General features: G+C 35.3%; 1 protein-coding gene across 1 annotated transcript in view; it reads right to left on the reverse strand.

The window, feature by feature from the left end:
• hmcn2 (hemicentin 2) overlaps positions 1-18,559 on the reverse strand; it is a 161,153-nt gene that overhangs the window by 100,081 nt on the left and 42,513 nt on the right. The window contains exons 13-21 of the mRNA XM_056463400.1: positions 18,176-18,303; positions 15,165-15,278; positions 14,657-14,815; positions 12,110-12,304; positions 7,226-7,321; positions 7,014-7,141; positions 4,194-4,338; positions 2,860-2,972; positions 32-191 (exon numbers count right to left, since the gene is read on the reverse strand). Coding sequence (XP_056319375.1) covers positions 32-191; positions 2,860-2,972; positions 4,194-4,338; positions 7,014-7,141; positions 7,226-7,321; positions 12,110-12,304; positions 14,657-14,815; positions 15,165-15,278; positions 18,176-18,303 — 1,238 coding nt within the window. The remainder of the gene's footprint in view (positions 1-31; positions 192-2,859; positions 2,973-4,193; positions 4,339-7,013; positions 7,142-7,225; positions 7,322-12,109; positions 12,305-14,656; positions 14,816-15,164; positions 15,279-18,175; positions 18,304-18,559) is intronic.

Here is an 18,559-nt window from a genome sequence, read left to right on the forward strand (position 1 = left end):
AAAACTGACTTATATCCATGAGATTTCTCACTATTAACAATCAGATGCATCTCTCGACTGGTGTAGCCTACGGCACTTGTGGCGGTGCAAATATAAACCCCTGCATCCTCCTCTGTAGGACTGGAGATGTACAAACTCCCATCGGCTGCCTCAAAAGGTGCTGACACAGGCCTGTTTAAGGGATCTCGACCCTGAGGAGAGAAAGTGGACAACATGAACACCCTGAAACAAGCATGTTGTTCCAAAGAGTGGAATGCACATCCTGTCCAAAACCTCTGAGCGGCTTCTCAGGTTACCAGAAATCAGGCATTCCCCGCGCATATGCCTCAAACAAGATGGTTTTAGCAGACCTTCTTTCATGTGACCAGAATAGCAATTTACATGCCTCAAGTGGATACTGCGGACAATGCACCGCCAATCTATCGTGTTGTGAAACAGCGGTGGAAAACTTCCCATCACAGAAGCAGCCGGATGTGAGCTTACATTTGTTTGAAAGGCAATTGGGAAAGTGATGCATCAAAGATGAATAGGCTGCTTCAGCATTTCTTCAGCCTCCATTATGCTAAATTATTCCAGCTAACTGTTTAGCGCTGCATGCTATCGGTCACTATACATCACTGCTGAAATGGTGACACAACCAGATGTGAAATTAGTTAAAAAGAGGGGCCGCAATAAAGAGAGGTATGATATGCACAGAGTGAAAGTGAAGAATAAAATGGTGTAACTTCACTTCAAATGAAACCAAACCAAAACAAAGAAAACAGTAAAGGTGGATCTGACTTGTAAACACTTAACTATCCTTGGTCTGTGGAAATTAAGTAAGTTAGGGATAAATTACAAGGTTGTAAAAGCAGAATAAAGCATGACACAAAGTGGAGGGCTGTTGTATAAGACTAATAGGCTTGTTTCTCGAAAACAACTATCGTGGATGTATTTTATCTTGTTTGTTACACAGCTACTTGCCACAAAACATTCTAATTAGACACAAAACATTGTTCTGAGCGATAACTACGGTGGCCGAGAGAGCTTAACATGCTGCAGAAAGAAAAAAAACACATGCAATTACAAAAAAGGCCAGCAAATTAAGAAAAGGTCATCCGTTTGACAACTCATGCACATTTAAACAAAGCACTGCATTTTTTCACAACACAAACAATTTACGAAAACGTGCTGCATTTTCTCACCACATAAAAAGAACAGAACACAATGGAAATATTTCAAGGGGCCTTAAAAACGTGACGGACACCGTGACTATTGCTCAGTAAAGTTATAGGTGATCTTTGAAAGGTGAGTTTTTTGTTTGTTTATTTTAATATCCCAATTCCTGTGTCTTTAGTATTTATTAGCTGTAATAACCATAACCTAAATAGCCAGGTCTGTCACGTTTTACAGTCGTCTAGAAACATTTCTGTTGTGTTGTGAGATAATACAATGTTTTATTAATTGTTTGTGTTTTGTGAAAATGCAGCGTATTTTATTTAAATGTGTTTGCGTTTTGACTATATGCAGCACGTATTTTGTCAAACTGATGAAGATCTTTTTTAAATTTGCTGGTGTTTTTTTGTAATTGCATGTGTTTTCTTAAATTGCAGCACGTTAAGCTCTCTCAGCCACCGTCTATAACAGTTTATTAATCCTTCAATTAAATATAAAGCTGAAGAAAATGGAAACAGTTGATGGAGTATACACTAACATACGAATAATACAGTCACAAGATGGAGCCAAACAGTCTAAAACAGTTAAAAACCACGGCATGACAGACAAGCAGATACATATGAAGGTGGATGTAAGTATATAAATTTAAATGTATTAACTAAGGGTCAAGGTTATTCGAAAGTTCCAGATGGACCCAATGTTATTTATGGCCCGTTTCCACTGAGTGGTATGGTACGGTACGGTTCGGTACGTTTTTATGGCCGTTTCCACTGTCAAAAGGTACCTAAGAGCAAACTGTATCGTACCACTTTTTGGGTACCCTTTGCAAAGCCAAAACATTACACCGTAATAATATATACATATAATAACGAGCCATGGTTGACCTGAGCTCAAACAAATCTTGTCGTCATCTTGATGAACAGACACAAAGCCAAGAAGAACAAAATCTTCTGTGTCCTGTTGGTGTTTTACGAGCCCATCTAAAAGTGCGAGCGGTTTCACTTTCTCCAGAGAGCTCGCCGTGCGTCTATAATTGAAACATTGGAATTCTTGAGCTCATGATAATAACGTACACATGATTATTGAAGTGCTTCTGACATCTGATCCTTTCAGAAAAGAACAAACGCGAGACTGACGCGCGAAAAAACTAAGGAGAAGCCAGAAATAAAAGAAGCAAAGGATAAAACTGCCACGTTTAATTATTATCATTACTTTTTGGACTTTTTGGACTATACAGATGAGAGGTTTGCACTGACTGTGGGCTATAGGTTGCATGTTTATGAAGCCTATTACAGTAGGCTATTTCGCACTTTCATTGATCTGCAGTTATAATCAAATAGGGAAAAAATAGTAATGAAGATTTAAACACAAGTATTTATGTGTATAAAGCCTCTGTTTTGTGAGAAGTGCTTCTCATATGATATGTGAACGACCCATACAGCTTTACTTTGACATTTCCTCGAGCGAGAATGACGTGGACTGAAACTTTCTGTTGTACACCACACCCATCAAAAGGGTACTATTGGTACCCTTTAGCAGTGGAAACGTAACCCTCATAAAGATGACCTGTGCCGACTCGTACTGTACCACTCAGTGGAAACGGGCCATTATCTGACCAATCAGAATCAAGTATTTTAGACAGTGTTGGCAGTTGTTCTCAAAGAAAAAAGACTCAGGGTGAAGGGCTCAGGGTGATGTAGGTACCTTGGACCAGCTGATAGTGGGTTTGGGGACACCTCTTGCTTCACAGGACAGGGAGATCGGTGTGCCCTCGCTGGCTGTGTAGTGCAGGGGACCAGCCTTGATATCAGGAGGGGCTGCAAAAGTAGGTCAGAATAGCAGCTGTTGACCAGGCCTTAACAACCAGCGGTTCACAATTAGAACTCCGCCAAAGATACTTCACAAGGAATCCAGATTATCACTTCTAAATGTGCCAACCTAATATTAGATTCTGTTTTCGTTTCATTAGGGACCAGATAAGTTACTGTACTGCAAAAATAGTTTTCTTAATATGTGTTTTTGTTTTGATTATTTAATGACATGCTTATTTCGGAACCAATACTGTGATTTGAAGATATGAAGACTTTTTTTATATAGTTCATATTTATGATAATAATAATAATAATAATAATAATAATAATAATAATAATAATAATAATAATAATAATAATAATAATAATAATAATAATAACACATTTTATTTTTACAAATTGATGTTAGAGAATATATAAAACATTTCTTTAACATTTTCTTCATTAAATCTCACTGTTTTTAGATGTATGTATCTTAATTTACATATTTTAAGTACGTTTCAATCTAGAGAAATATGTTTACAGGAAAACACTTAAAAAATGTGATTTTTACATTTTTATTAATTTATGTATTTTACATTCATGTTTTAATTGCCTTTTCTTTTAACTTTTCTTTAGTGTCTGAACAAATTACATCCATTCTTTCTTTCCTTTTACTTCTAAAGTAAATTTTAATCCTTAAAATTATGTTAATTGGAAAATAATATTGATCAAATTTACTATTGATATTAAGTAAAAAAGATGATATTCACATAATTTTAGAGCAAAAACTCTAGGCTACAAGATCCAGACCTCAAAAGTCTTGTGATCTTGTGAACACATATTCAGTGTGTTTTCGATGAAGTTATTTCAGTGACTTTAAACTTTTAGTTGTTTTACTAACCACGCATAAACAATTCTTTTTCAAAAACACAATCTTGTACATAAATGTTGCCAACTTATTATTGTAGCCCAGTTTGTGCTGTTTACAGTGTCATTAGACTTTACATGTGTTATATGTTAATAAGCATCTGAAAAAACAGAAATGTCAGGGCACATCAGAACTTCTTCAGTCACCTAAATTACCCTCAGACCCCAGAGGGTTAACATTTATGAATTCTCATTGTTCTCATGATCTATTAACTGTCTTCTCTTTATAGAGTCATGTTATCACCATGCTGCTAACTAAATCTAGACAGCCAAAAGTATAAATGAATTTCACTCAATTATACCAGACTGAATACTAACCATGAACTTCCACGGTGACAGTAATATTGGCAGATCCTGCAACATTAACAGCAGTGCACACATAAGTCCCAGCATCATCAGGCAGAGCTCTGTCTACATGGAGACTCCCATCACTCCTTAAAAACACTCTTCCGCCAACATGCACCTACAGACAGGGAAATAAGACATGATCAAAACATAAGGGTAAATGTACATTTCCATTTCAACCTGATCGATTTAGATTCCTCAAAAGAAATAGAACTTCATATTAATTTAAAGAAACAACATGCTTTAAGGAGCATCAGCAAGCTCAATCAAACTCTCAATAAATACTTATCACAACGATGATTATTATTAAATTTAGATATCACAAAATCTAAATTGTGATATTTGTTTCACAACTGTCACATAAACTCCTCTTTAGCTCTTTAGTGTGTATATATTATAAACAGACAGGTATAGGTAGGTATAACCTGCTAGGGTTTGAGTGTCCACATACATTGACAGCACATTTTAGCTTTTAAGTGGCTATTTAAAATACTTAACCCTCTATCGCACGCATTATCTATTTAATTTGACAGTTTTTCTTTTCTTAAAATAGCTTAACTTGAAGTGCTGTAAAAAAAAAAATAAAAAATTTTAAAGGGCACCTAGGTTAGCCCTTTTTTCAGATTTAATATTAGTCTTTTGTGTCTCCAGAAAGTGTGTGTAAAGTTTCAGCTCAAAACACCCATCAGATTTTTTATTATACCTTTTATTAAATTCCTATTTATACATTTTTTCACTGGGTGGCGGTTTTGGTGTACTGCTTCTTTAAGGCCAGTCCTCCCTGCCCACCGTTTCTACGTGCCTTAATCTCCTCCCTCGGCAGCGTCAGACAACAGACAGACTTAAAGGAAGCAGATTTCACGTAGCGTTTGTGAGAAATACTACAGTAAGAGCTTTACCAATTAGTATTTATTGTGCAGTTGCATGGCAGGGTCACACAAAGTTCACGCGTGCACACACACACCGCAGCAGACACACACACACACACAGACAGAGCGCCCGTTTAGCTTTGCACTCGTTTTGCACGCAAATGTGACAGGATACAGGTTAATCTCCACTGCTGTATGGATATCTGTTATGTTAATGTACAAAATAAACCTGAATTAACGTCCACAAACCGGGATTGAAGCGTCTTCCTTTATAATTGTTCTGACACGCGGCTGTGCTGATGAAGTAAAGCTAAGCTAAATCGCTGTAATTCATTACACACTTGCACTGTTTTAAAACATTTTAAACATGTGAAACTCACTCTTGATCACATTTGATGATGATTGATGATCCTAACGAACTGAACAGACCTTTTATTCCCAGTTGCTTTGTGCACGTCTGGTCTTGTTTATATGATTATACACGTGACTACCGGGACATGTTAATACGTGCAGCTGTCAATCAATTCGGTGGGCAGGGGGACCACACTCCTACGTAAAGTTGCGGTCGATCTGAAAACCGCTCCAATTGGTCCACCGCTTTTTATGTTGCTAAATTGAAAAAAAAATGACTGGGTGTGTTTATTTCACCCCAATATGATGGTCTATACACCATACATGCACATATGTCTGTCCAAACAGCTTGAAAAGTAGATTTTTCACCATAGGTGCCCTTTAAGGTACTTTATGTCCATATGGCAACAACGTCCAACAGTGCATAAAAATTTCAAATTTAAAACTTTCCTTATATTTAATAATTTTTTTGTTTGAAATGATTTAATTGGTGTTGCAGTATTATAAGCTTTAACACAGAACTTATAAATAACACCCTATACTTACCTTTCAACAACCCATATTCTAACAGCCTTCATTTATTCCATTTTTTTTTTTTTGCTGAATATTATTAAAAACATACCTAATATTGTGTTATCATGTATACAACATACAGTAAATATAAATATTTTCTCCAGCAAATATTATAACAAATAAATAACAAGTCTAGTCACTCACAATAAAGGCCAGTCTGTCAGAAATCGCGCTACAGAAAAACACAGCATGTCATGTGATTTAACCAAAGCACATCATTGGCTACTATAAGGTCTTCTTTTTAAAACAGAAAAATTAATGTTGGGCTTTAAGAAACATGTTGCCATATGGTGACAACTTTGAATGTTTTATATTTTGTTACATACATACAGTGTCATCCTGCAACTGTTTTGCAGCATATGAAATGTCCCAAACACAATTTTCTATGTTAAATATGCATTTAAAAAATTCAGGAAAAAGTGTTTTATGTAAATTCGGACCACGAGTCCACATACAGGGACATCATTTTTCTTTAAAAGTACATTTTTCTTTCTAAAAGATTTTTCTTCTAATTGGGTTCTAATAAGCCCAAAGAGCAAAGAGAGGTAAAAAATGCATGTAAAAAAACATCTTGGGCCTTAAGAGGTTAAGGGTGAAATTAAAGAGTCAAAACATGTGAGTACACAATAAGTGCACTTTACCAAATGATTATTTTTAATGTTAACACTACAACATAGTAGTTCATACCACAATAAAAAGTGGAAACATTTTTTTAAGGGATAGTTCAACCCAAAATGAAAATTATATCACTGTTGACTCACCCTCAACTTGTTATAAACCTATTTGAATTTCTTTCTGTGAAACCCAAAAGAAGATATTTTGAAAAATGTCTGAAATCTATAGGCATTGTATCTTTTTTCCTACTATGGATGCCAGTGGCAACCAGTTTTCAGCATTCTTCAGAATATCTTCTTTCCCTTGTTGCAATTTTCATTTTTGGGTAAAAAAATAGCTAGCTGAGTGAAATGAACCAATTCATTTAGTTTCTCTCATGACTCACTTGTTTCCCATTGTGTGTCCAGATCCTTTCAGGGAGAGGAATCCCATCTAATAACCTACAGGGAAGGTTTAAAGGCTGAGCGATCATCGTAGTGATGGATGGAGCGCCTTGAACTAGTAACGGTGGTTCTGCACAAATGACAGATCATTACATTGAAACTTTATGATGCTAATATTTGTAATATTGACAAGAAGAACCATATATTTCCATACCTAAGCCGGTAACAGTGACTCTCGCTAGTGCCTTAATGGATCCAAACTGGTTTTTGGCCTCGCAAACATAAACACCTTCATCATCAACCCAAACACCTGGAGGGATCAGAGAAACACTGATTAGAAGATAAAGGATTCTTTTGAAATGGATCTTATAAACATATTGTTTCATACTTTAGTCATTAACAAGCCATTAAGTTTAATTAAGGCATGCTGTAATTAATGTGAAAGAGATGTGTGATCGCTAACTGCCTCACACATGGATCTGTTTGTTTACTTTTGTGTTTTGGCAACGGCTTCATTAATAAAGAATAATATTGACCTTTGTATCAGAGTCAAAACAGAACTGTGAACATTCAGCCAGAAATGTTACTAGTTTAACAATATAAACTAATTATGGACAAAAATATTTTTCACCTATTCTAACTAGCTATATATATAACCTGACATTTAAAATAATGTGCAAAATACAGTTGGGGAAATTTTCACATTTTGACTTGAAATTTTCCCCAGACGTTGGTAACAACCAAAGATATCAATATATGCAAAGAAACACAATTAATTAGTTTACAAATTAAGTTGTGTAATAAAATGAAATGACACAGGAAAAAAGTATTGAACACATGAAGAAAGGGAGCTGTAGAAAAGCAGTGAAGGACCAGACAGCAGCTGAAATCTCTCAGTAGTTCCTCAGCAAGCCTCTGCCCTTCATAATTGTCCAACATCTACATTACCAGGATGATGAAGATGAAACCAGGGTGGACATTTCAGCAAGAAAATGATCCAAAACACAGCCAAGGAAACTCTCAAATGGTTTTAGAGAAAGAAAATCAAACTGTAGAATGGCCCAGCCAATTACCTGACTTGAATCTGATTTGAGAGACGAGACTCATTGAACATTTTACACTGTTGAATTCTGTAAAAAAACTCACAGCTGAGCAATTCATGTGACTTAATTCTCCATATGAGAGGTATCTTTAAGCTGCCATCACCAAATGAGCCTATTATATAAAGTATTAAATACATTTCAGTAGTTCATTACTTTTTCCTTGTGTTATTCCATTGTTATTACACATAACAAATTTTTCAGATTTTCTTTGTTTTGTTATATTTTTAAGTTTGTATTGTTTGAATTTTACCAAAACCTGGTTCAATCCCATGTACGCAGCTCCTTTACAATATTTCCCAGAACAGAAAAAAAACATTACGTGTTTAATACTTTTTCCCCCACTGTATTTGTCCCCTATCAGATATTATTTCCCTGTTCATTAGCAATATCACAGCATATGTAATTTAGCATAATTTATTGTTTGCTCATTTCCGAAATGTGTACATCTTTTCATCATTTAATATAATTATTTGTCACTAATTTGAATTTATTTAACACAGACATATCTTGAAAAAAAAAGTATATAAAAAAAGGATACATTTCATTACATTTTATAACACTCTTGATCTCAGTCTCAAAATATTCATATCAACTCATGTGCAATTAATTTATATCAAATCAGGCATCTGCTAATCATTTATTTAACTACAACCAGTCATAGCCTTTATGTTTTTGACATTTTTTCCTAATTTATGAACTTAATTTGCAAATATTTTCTACTTTAAAGCTGAATAAAAACAGATGCCACAAACAATCTCTTTAATCTAAATGAGGCAGACATCTTTGATGAATGATGATTGGTATTTTTAATGACATAAATCTGCATTCTGCATTCTTGACATAAATAATCAAGCATAAAGTTTTCAGATTTGTCCAAAATGTATTCCGTTCTTCTTACTGCTGCCGGCACATTCGGACCAGGGAGAGAGAAATACAGCAGTGCTGATTTGCTTAAATTTACAACCCGGCTATTAATTTCATTGTGATGACAGTTCTGACTTCATTTGCGATTATTCATTCTCATTTGAGACCATTATGCACACATTACATTATATGCAACTGTTTGTCTGATTTAAAACAAAGAAGCTGTTGTTATGAATATTGGGCAACAGTTTGCACGTGTGAAATTCACACAATAGTCATTTGCACTCACATGGTAGCTGTTGAAACTGCTGGAAATAGTATAACTCAAAGCTGCATGTAAACAAGACATTTGTGTGCAAATATACAGTGTAGGTGTCATGTTCCGCGGTGCCACATCATTCACATTTGAATACATTGTTTTACTGCTGAGCAATACAACAGAGTTTTGCATTACAGCATATTTATCCCAAATTGTGCGATAGAATATCAATGCCACTTTGTTCATTCATGAAATCAAATGTTGAGCTTCTCTGGAGTCTTAAACTGAATGTGATGCTTTTAATGAGTGATACCTTACTTAATATAGGCTAATTCACAGTTTTAAACATTTGGGATATATGCACGTTATGGTTGCAGAAAACCCAGAAGAGAGTCTTTCGTGTATAGAAAAGAATATTAGAATTTCTAGTAAAGATTATTTTGATTTGATAAAAATTCTGACTTTATTCCCACAATTCTGAGATTATATCTCATAATACAGATACACAAATACACACTTTCTATAACGTTGGCTATAAATAAACCACATTTGGACCCTTTCCACAGTTGAACAAACTCTCTATTTTTTTCATTTAAACTTATTAACTATGTGTTACAAAAGTAAACTTGATGCGAAACCACACTTGCCAAAAAGTACTCAATACAAAGATATGTTGATATGATGTGTTTTGAGATGTTATACATTTACTTCTAGTAAATAAAAGTAAACATATCTTCTAGAATATTTATATTTTAGTTTAGGCAACACTTTACAATACTGTTTATTAATTAACACAGTTCAACATTTACTTATGCATTTTTAAAATCCCAATTCATGCTTGTTAACATTGGTTAAAGCATTGTGAGTTAACATGAATGAACAATGAACAAGTTCATTATCATTAACTAATGTTAACTAAAACAAATAAATACTGTAATATATGTATTGTTCATTGTTTGTTCATGTTAGAAAGTGTTAACCTAGTCCAAATAACTTGCTTTCTGTGAAAACTGATATTAAAGTATAATAATATTCTCTCAAAAATGACAACAGTGAAATCGTTGACATATATCATTGTTTTCACTTAAGTTAACACTACATTGAAAATTACTGTATATTGCAACACAGGCTCATTGCAATTATGTGCCGAGGGCTACATTTTTTGGAAACTGCAGCTATGTGTCTCAGCACACGTTTGCCTACATTTTCTGGGTAAAACGAATGCTGTATTCAGTATGATGCTGCCAAGTTTTGTTTCTTTTCAAACTACAGTGCGAAACAATTACAGAGACACATTGTCAATGGATATAGATGTTTTTAGTGCAGTTTAGTGCACAAACAGTACTATATACATACAACAATCATGACGGTTATGTGTAATCAAACGCGTTTGCCTCAGCCACTCATCTCCATATGGACGGCTTTACGTGTGTGGTCAGTTTGCTTGATAGCTCGCCTTGTAGTGTGTTGTAAGTGGGACACCGAGTGGACTGAGCTTAAGTCCAGCAAAGGATAGGTCCAAAAATAAAAAGTTAAAAATAAAATCAATGTGAAATTGTGGTAAAAGCATGTGGCTGGGATGTGCTTTTTTTCTCCTCATTTGCTTTCAAGAGTTCACACTTAGCTGATGATTGATTATAAAGCTTGTTTGGCATGCTGTCCCGGGAGAGAGCTCTGGTAGAGGTAGATCTCAAGAACTTCCCTGCTGTAGTAGCTAATGAACAGATAGTAATTGCTCTTAAGAGATAACTACTTACTAGGAGCAAGTCTACGGTGTCGATTTGGATTAGTCAATAAACTTAAGTTGCATGTTTTTGGACGGTGGTAGGAAACCAGGGAACCCAGGGGAAACCTACATGAGCATTGGGAGAACATGTAAACTCCACACAGAAACGTCGGCTTGCTTGGTAAGGACTAAAACCAGTGACGTTCTTGCTGTGAGGCAACAGTGCTAACCACTAGGCCACCGTGCCACCCATCTGGGAAAGGAGGAGGAGTAGGGGTGGATGAGGTGGAATTCTTCTAAACGAAGATGGTTGTGATATGGAACTTAGGATATTTATAGTGGCTTAGGAATCATCTGATTAGTGAATCATAAATTGGATAATGCAGGACCAGCCTCAAGCAATCATAAACATGTGACCCTCTCGAAATTAGTTTATAAATAAACTTCACTTTGAAAACACTGTCAGTTGGGTTTAAGGAAGGGAGTGTGAGGATCAGCCGATTATAAGAACATATCTCAAATGAGCCTGGGTTGGTATTGTTATTCGATAGGAGTTGGAGTGATCTTGAGACCCTTAGGGCAAACAATTAGATCACAGAGATATTGCTTTTGTTTACGTATTATACACAGGTCCATCCCACTGACTAATGGGAATTACTTGGTGTGAAAATAACGTCTGTGCAAGTTGTTCCATTTACCTCTAAAAGGCATTTAAAATGGAAAATAGACCCTGAAACGTAGCTGAAAATTCTCTAATGTGTAAAACAATATCCCCTATAAACATGTAGAGCTGAACTTCATCCATATGCAAGCTCCCTGTTCTGCCAGAAGCTCCGGTTCTGGCTCAGGAGGCCTGCGGTTTGACTATTTACCCCACCCAACCCCTGATGGGCCGAAGGTGCAGAGTCGTCCTCTCGGATCACTTTCTGATAGAGCAAGCTCTCAGCTGCACTGTTTCTATTTCCTCTATCACAGCAGTTGGTTTCAGACTGACCTCTCCCACATGTCAACACCTAAAATAACATCTTCACTATCCTCCTGCGGGTGGATCATGTCTTTTAGATCCTCGCGTTTGGTGTTTTACAGGGATTGTGCTAGCAGACAACCTCCCAAAACATCTATTCAAAGACAAATATAGAAACTCACTCTGAATCTGAAGGGCACCAGAAGGCAGTTGAGAGGTGCCAACATGGCCAGATGACTTGCCAAAAATGGGACGTCCATCCTGGCGTCTCCATGTCAGAGAAGGTGTGGGAAAACCACGAGCGATGCACGACAGAGTGATGTTATCACCCACACTAGCCGTTATGTCCACTGGAGACTCAGAAAATGTAGGAGCAGCTGAAAAAATATGAAGGCATAAAAAAATTCTGCATAAAATGAATGAATAAAACATGATGTTTATGTATATTTATTTGCAATGTAATGTTTGTGTAGGACTGTAAAAGCTCTCAAATTTGTCTATTTCCAACATATTTTACCCATAAACATTATATGTTGGATAGTAATTATGATGTAAATCTAGTCATGTTCTGCATCGTGTGATCGGTGTGACCCACAGTGCCTGCCTTGCGCATAGCCATGCATTTATACTTCTGCGTGCTGTTTGTGTTGCTCTGCAGTAACACTTTCGAAATGCTAGCTGTCAGTAGGTTTTTATGTTCCTGTGTGTCGAGTTACTTCGCTGGTGTTTGTTTTTTCTGAAAGCTACCTTTAACTATGTTCAAGTAGTTAAAGTCGCTCATTCAGAGGCGATATTCTGCTTTAAAAATGTGTTTTCCGTGCTGGAACACTGTCTTTGTTTTGGTTCTTTTAACCTGCCCAATGCCAGTTCAGCCAATTATATTTCAGAACCCAGGGTTGCCTTGATGGAAAACTGCATGTTCCAGTCCGTGGCTGAAATGCAACCTCCCATGGACAGTAACAGACTCCGAAATGAGACAGATTCAGTTCCACATTAGGTTAATGATTAACAAATTATATAAATATTATGAACATAAACATTAGGCGAGCAGGTTACATTGTAACCCGTGCCCTAACAACACGCTTCCTGACGAGATACGCAGTGATAAGCAATTTGGCTGTTTGCAACAGATGAAACATGACAGGAATTTAAATACAGCCATTCAGAAGCACAGAATAGTGCACTCACTCACGAAATGGTAAGGTTTATAATCTATTTAATACATATTAACCCTCTTTAACATTATTAAATGTACATGCTGAATCCCTCATATGTGTTTAGTTCTAAAGTACAATATCAAACGTTTTATTTTATTTTCAAGACCTGAGGTGAACTATCTGCTGCTGCTTTCAGTATATGGCAATAAATGTCATGTAAAATGGCATTCAAACTCACATTATTAGCATTTAACACTGAATTAAGCACGTGAGGTGTACCTGAGGTGATCATTGTCATAGTTTTCTGTTCACCTGTGAGAAATAGAAGCCGTTTGTAATATATCAATTTGAGGTGGTGGTTAGAACAAAACTACTTTTAATAAGGAAATATTCCTTCTATTAGGAGCCGTTGCTTTTATTTATACGGTTTAAATCACTCGCTCCTGTCCTCAATCTAGCAACCTACGTTTGCGTTTGTTTTGATCCAGCGCAAGGGTGCAATACCTAGTTCAACCACCGGGTGTCAAACTTACATACTCCTGCACCTTTAACTAGAAAATCATGTTTGTAGGCAAACTTCTACGTTGGCTTCAGAAACCCTAGCCTAAAAGATTTAAATAGTCAAAAAGCATGCTGCTGGTATATTTCTATTACAATTTAAACATCGTTAACATGTTATCAGAATCTTATCATGTATCTGGCATGTTTTAACAAAACATTTTAGAACTTTTGCATCATGTTGTATTTTAAATACATGGCTAAGTTGAATGTTTTAGCATGTTTAAGCTTAAACTGCTATAGTACACCAGCACGTTTAGAAATTTGGTCAAAGAATAATAAGAAAAAGTAGCTTAAATAAAAAAGTATAAAGTAGATCCGTGTGCTGAATTATTTTTGTTCAAGAAAAGCTTTTAATTTACTTTATAATTTTCTAGAGAATGTTTTTTTTTTCACTATTGTCAATGCATTACATAAACGTGCAGCTACATAGTGAAAAGCAATGTATTAAAATAGAAATTTGTAAATGTTCTCTTGTAGAAAAATCTTGTACAAAAATATGGATAATTTAAAACAGAAAAGCAGTATTTATTACAATCATTATTTTTCTAAGTACATACAGTGAGCCATAAATTATACTGTTAAGGCAGGTTCTATACAACATTATGATCTGTTTCTGGATTGTTTAAGCTTTCTCGTAAACTGGCCATGAGCTACCGGGAGTCTGAGAATGCTGTCAGGACCTGTTAAAAAATCACTTTAAAGACACAGTTCCAAATATCAAGTTGAACCCAAGTTTGCTCTCCAAATTTCACACGTTGCAACAGAGAGGGGGAACATTTCCACTTTGCGGTTTGGAAGCCCATGGGCTTATGGGTGTGTATTGCTAAAAATCAGTTCCTTCCAAGCTTTTTGATTCATGCAATGAACTACATGTTCCTCAAAGTTTTGGAAAAGCAATAGAAATACTGCGACAGTGAGCTCAATAAATAAAAGCCCACATAAAACGAAACTGCGCTGTATTAAATGTACAGTAATGTTTATATTGTAAAGCAGCAGAGGTCTTGTTCTCACCTCCCACCTGTAGTACGACCACAGCAGACGAGGAGCCAGCAATGTTTGAGGCCACACAGGTATAATCTCCAGAATCCAGTTCCTGAACACCACGGATCTGCAGTGTCCCGCGATGGACATCCTGCTCAGCGAATGGAGCTGTTCCCAGATCCAGATCCCCTGATGACGGATGGTGCAAGAACCAAAGAAAACATACGCTGTTGCCTTAACAACCCATTACACATCATCCAATATCCTAAACAGTCTCCAAAACCCAGGGAATTAATAATAGTTTCTGGAGAATGAAGAAACAGTAACATGTCAAATCTGATTATGCGGATATATCTTTAATACATCTGATTTGGTTGAAGCTGGGTCTGTTTTACACATTTCAGCAATTTGCACGGTTTCATTATGTTGTTGGCAATTTGTCAGTTTAGTCAGAAAAGGATTAAATAGAATGAATAAATATGACAAAAAGACAAGGTGTCTTAAAGGGCCAATTATTAATCTTTGGAACAGTATTTACCTTTTTGCCATTTTACGACTGGAGAAGGAGTGCCAGAGGCCTGACATTCTAGACTGGCATCTTCGCCAGCAACAACCATCACCATCTGCTGGACCACAGAGATGCTTGGAGCTTCTGAGACAATTACAAGAGAGAAAGGAATTGAAGTTTTGAAGTTGCTGAGTGTGATTTATTCATGTTTTAATTTTTAACTATTTATATTGTTGTTGTTGTTTTTTCAGTTATCACACATTCTTTTATTGCCTTTCAAAACTCACATTGCCTTAAGTGTTTCTGGTTATGCAAAAATGAAAATACTTTCTTATAACTTGTTAAAAGTGAAACTGACTTGCACAGGGATGGGCAGTATTTATGATACCTGTATTTCAAATACAAAATAGTATTTTGTAATTTGTATTTGATAGAGTTTATGAAAATGGGTCAATATTCTGTATCAAAATACTTTAGTGTCTTGTATTTTTGTATTTTCAAAGATCTTAAAATACTTTGTAAAAATGCAGCCTCTGATTGGTGCTTCTCAGTTATTTGCCCAGGATTGAGATCAGTATTCATAAACCTTTGTTTGTCTTTGATTTTAGTATAAATTGTGTACACATTTCATACAGAAAGTCCTGTCTTGAAGATGATCTGTTTAATCACTGTAAAAACCATCTAATGCAGATAATGACTTGGAACATAGTACTATATCTCTTTATTGTGTTTCCATCCCTTGCTTGGCCAGTAAAATTAACACCATCTCTTAACAGTTTTATATTTTAAAAGGGTGATAAATGAAGAGGTTATTTACATTTTTACTCACATTGCTTATTTATATACAGTTGAAGTCAGAATTATTAGCCCTCCTGAATTATTAGCCCCCGTATTTATTTATTTATTTTTTTCAATTTCTGTTTAAGTGAGAGCAGATTATTTTCAACACATTTCTAAACATAATATGTTTAATAACTCATTTCTAATAACTGATTTATTTTATCTTTGCCATGATGACAGTAAATAATATTTTACTAAATATGATTATAAAATTTCACTTCTATACAGCTTAAAGTGACATTTAAAGGCTTAACTAGGCTAATTAGGTTAACTGGGCAGGTTAGGGTAATTAGGTAAGTTATTGAATAACGATGGTTTGTTCTGTAGACTATGGAAAAAGTATATTGCTTAAAGGGGCTCTACATTGCTATATTGCTTAACTTTGTCTCTAAAATGGTTCATAAAAAATTAAGAATTGCTTTTATTCCTGCCAAAATAAAACAAATAAAACTTTCTTCAGAAGAAAAAAATAGTATCAGACATACTGTGAAAATTTCTTTGCTCTGTTAAACATAATTTGGGAAATATTTGAAAAAAATAAAATTAAAAAATTAAAAGGGGGCTAATAATTCTGACTTCAACTGTATATATAAATTTAGATAGTTTTTTTTTTTAGCTATTGAAATCTTAAAAACTTAATGTAAAACATGATTTCTGAAAATACTAAAATCCTCAGTTTTCCACAAATCTTGTTTATGTATTTGTACTCTTCAATGCACAACATTAAACATAATATCTCTAGAAAAGTTTTAGTTATAAAGACTTATAAGATTTTACAGTTATAATCTCTTCAATATATCATGCTGCTGCCGTGTAACAGGAGTCTGGAGGTTTTGACCAGTCTGTATCCAGTAGCCCTACTGATGAAAAGTTTGTGAAGAAATGTCATGCTCCCTTGTAAAAGTATTTTGTAGTATTTTCAACATACACAATACAGTATTTTATTTTGATAATTGTTGTGGCTGCTGTATTTTGTAGTTTATTTTGATACATGTAAAATTTAGGTATTTGGTATTTTATTTTAAAATACATTTCAATGTATTTTAGCCCATCCCTGCTAAAGCAAACAGTTCAAACTGTAGGCATTATGAAAAATACCATACATAAAACAGTAGTATTGTTGTCACATTACTCCATCATGTATCAAAATTAGACAATCTGACCTAATCAAAAGTTTTTAAATACATAGAAAAAGACATTAAAATTCAATATTTTTACCTAAACATTCATTTTTAAAGAGACAGTTCACCCCAAAAATAAAATACAATTCTGTCATAATTTACACTTTCCTTCACTTGTTCCAACCCATTTGGTTTTCTTTCTTCTGTTGAGCACAAAATAAGTTATTTTGATATTTGTTGGAACCCTGTAGCCGTTGACTACCATCATTCTTTTGTTATTCTTTTATACAAGTCAATGGTTTCTGGTTAATCACATTCTTCAAAATATTTTCTTTTCATTCATTCATTCATTTTCCTTCGGTTTAGTCCCTTATTTTTCAGGAGTCGCCACAGCGGAATGAACTGCCAACTTATCCAGCATATGTTTTACACAGCGGATGCCCTTCCAGCTGCAACCCATTACTGGGAAACATCCATAAACACTCATTCACACACACATACACATCGGCCAAGGTGTTTATTCAATTCACCTATATCGCATGTCTTTGGACTACGGGGGAAATCAGAGCCCCTGGAGGAAACCCACGCGAACACGGGGAGAACATGTAAACTCCACACAGAAATGCCAACTGGCCCAGTTTGGACTTTAACCAGCATCATCTTGTGGTGAGGTGACCGTGCTAACCACTGAGCACCAAGTCACCCTTATTTTCTTTTATGTTCAAAAAAGTAAATAAAATAAAAGTCTCAAACAAGTTTGAATAAAATAAAGGGATAGTAAATAAACATAATTTTCAATTTTGGATGAACTGTTCCTTTTAGTTTAGACATTTGAATTAAGAACTGCACTCTAAAACTTGACAGAATTCCATGAAAACATTCAACAGAAGGAGCTATAGAATATTCGAGTGTATTGTATTTACTGCGTCTGCCTACACCTGGAATCTCATTTCTTTATAATCCATGCTGTCACGTAACTATAAAAGTTATTGTTAGTTATAAATTTGACCTATAACTCAAAATTACAGAGGACTGGTTTACAATGTACAAGCATTCCCATCAAGTGACTCCGGTGCCCACCTGCATAACTGACAGTAACAGACTGAGAGGCAGTGCCAACCTCATTGGTGGCCAGACACGTATAGTTCCCAGAATCCTCAGGTGCGGCTCCTCTTATTGTCAGCATGCCAGACTCAGATATGCTCATTCTGAAAGCAGAGCCAGGATTATAATAACACAAAACTGCTGGTGTAATGATTATATTACAGAGACAGTCGTGCTGAATGCTTGTCAAACTGAACAGTATATTCTTTCCCTCGAACTGACTTCTGACGGATCACAGGCCAGATTTATTCTGATGTCTTGACCAAAATTCAGATTATTAATGGTTTGCGGATCACTTATTTAAACTGAAATTAAATATAAATGATCCGTTTTAGGAAAGTAGATAAAAAATGACTTAAT

This window comes from Danio aesculapii, chromosome 8 (assembly GCF_903798145.1).
Source record: "Danio aesculapii chromosome 8, fDanAes4.1, whole genome shotgun sequence".
NCBI classification, from domain to species: Eukaryota; Metazoa; Chordata; class Actinopteri; order Cypriniformes; family Danionidae; genus Danio; species Danio aesculapii.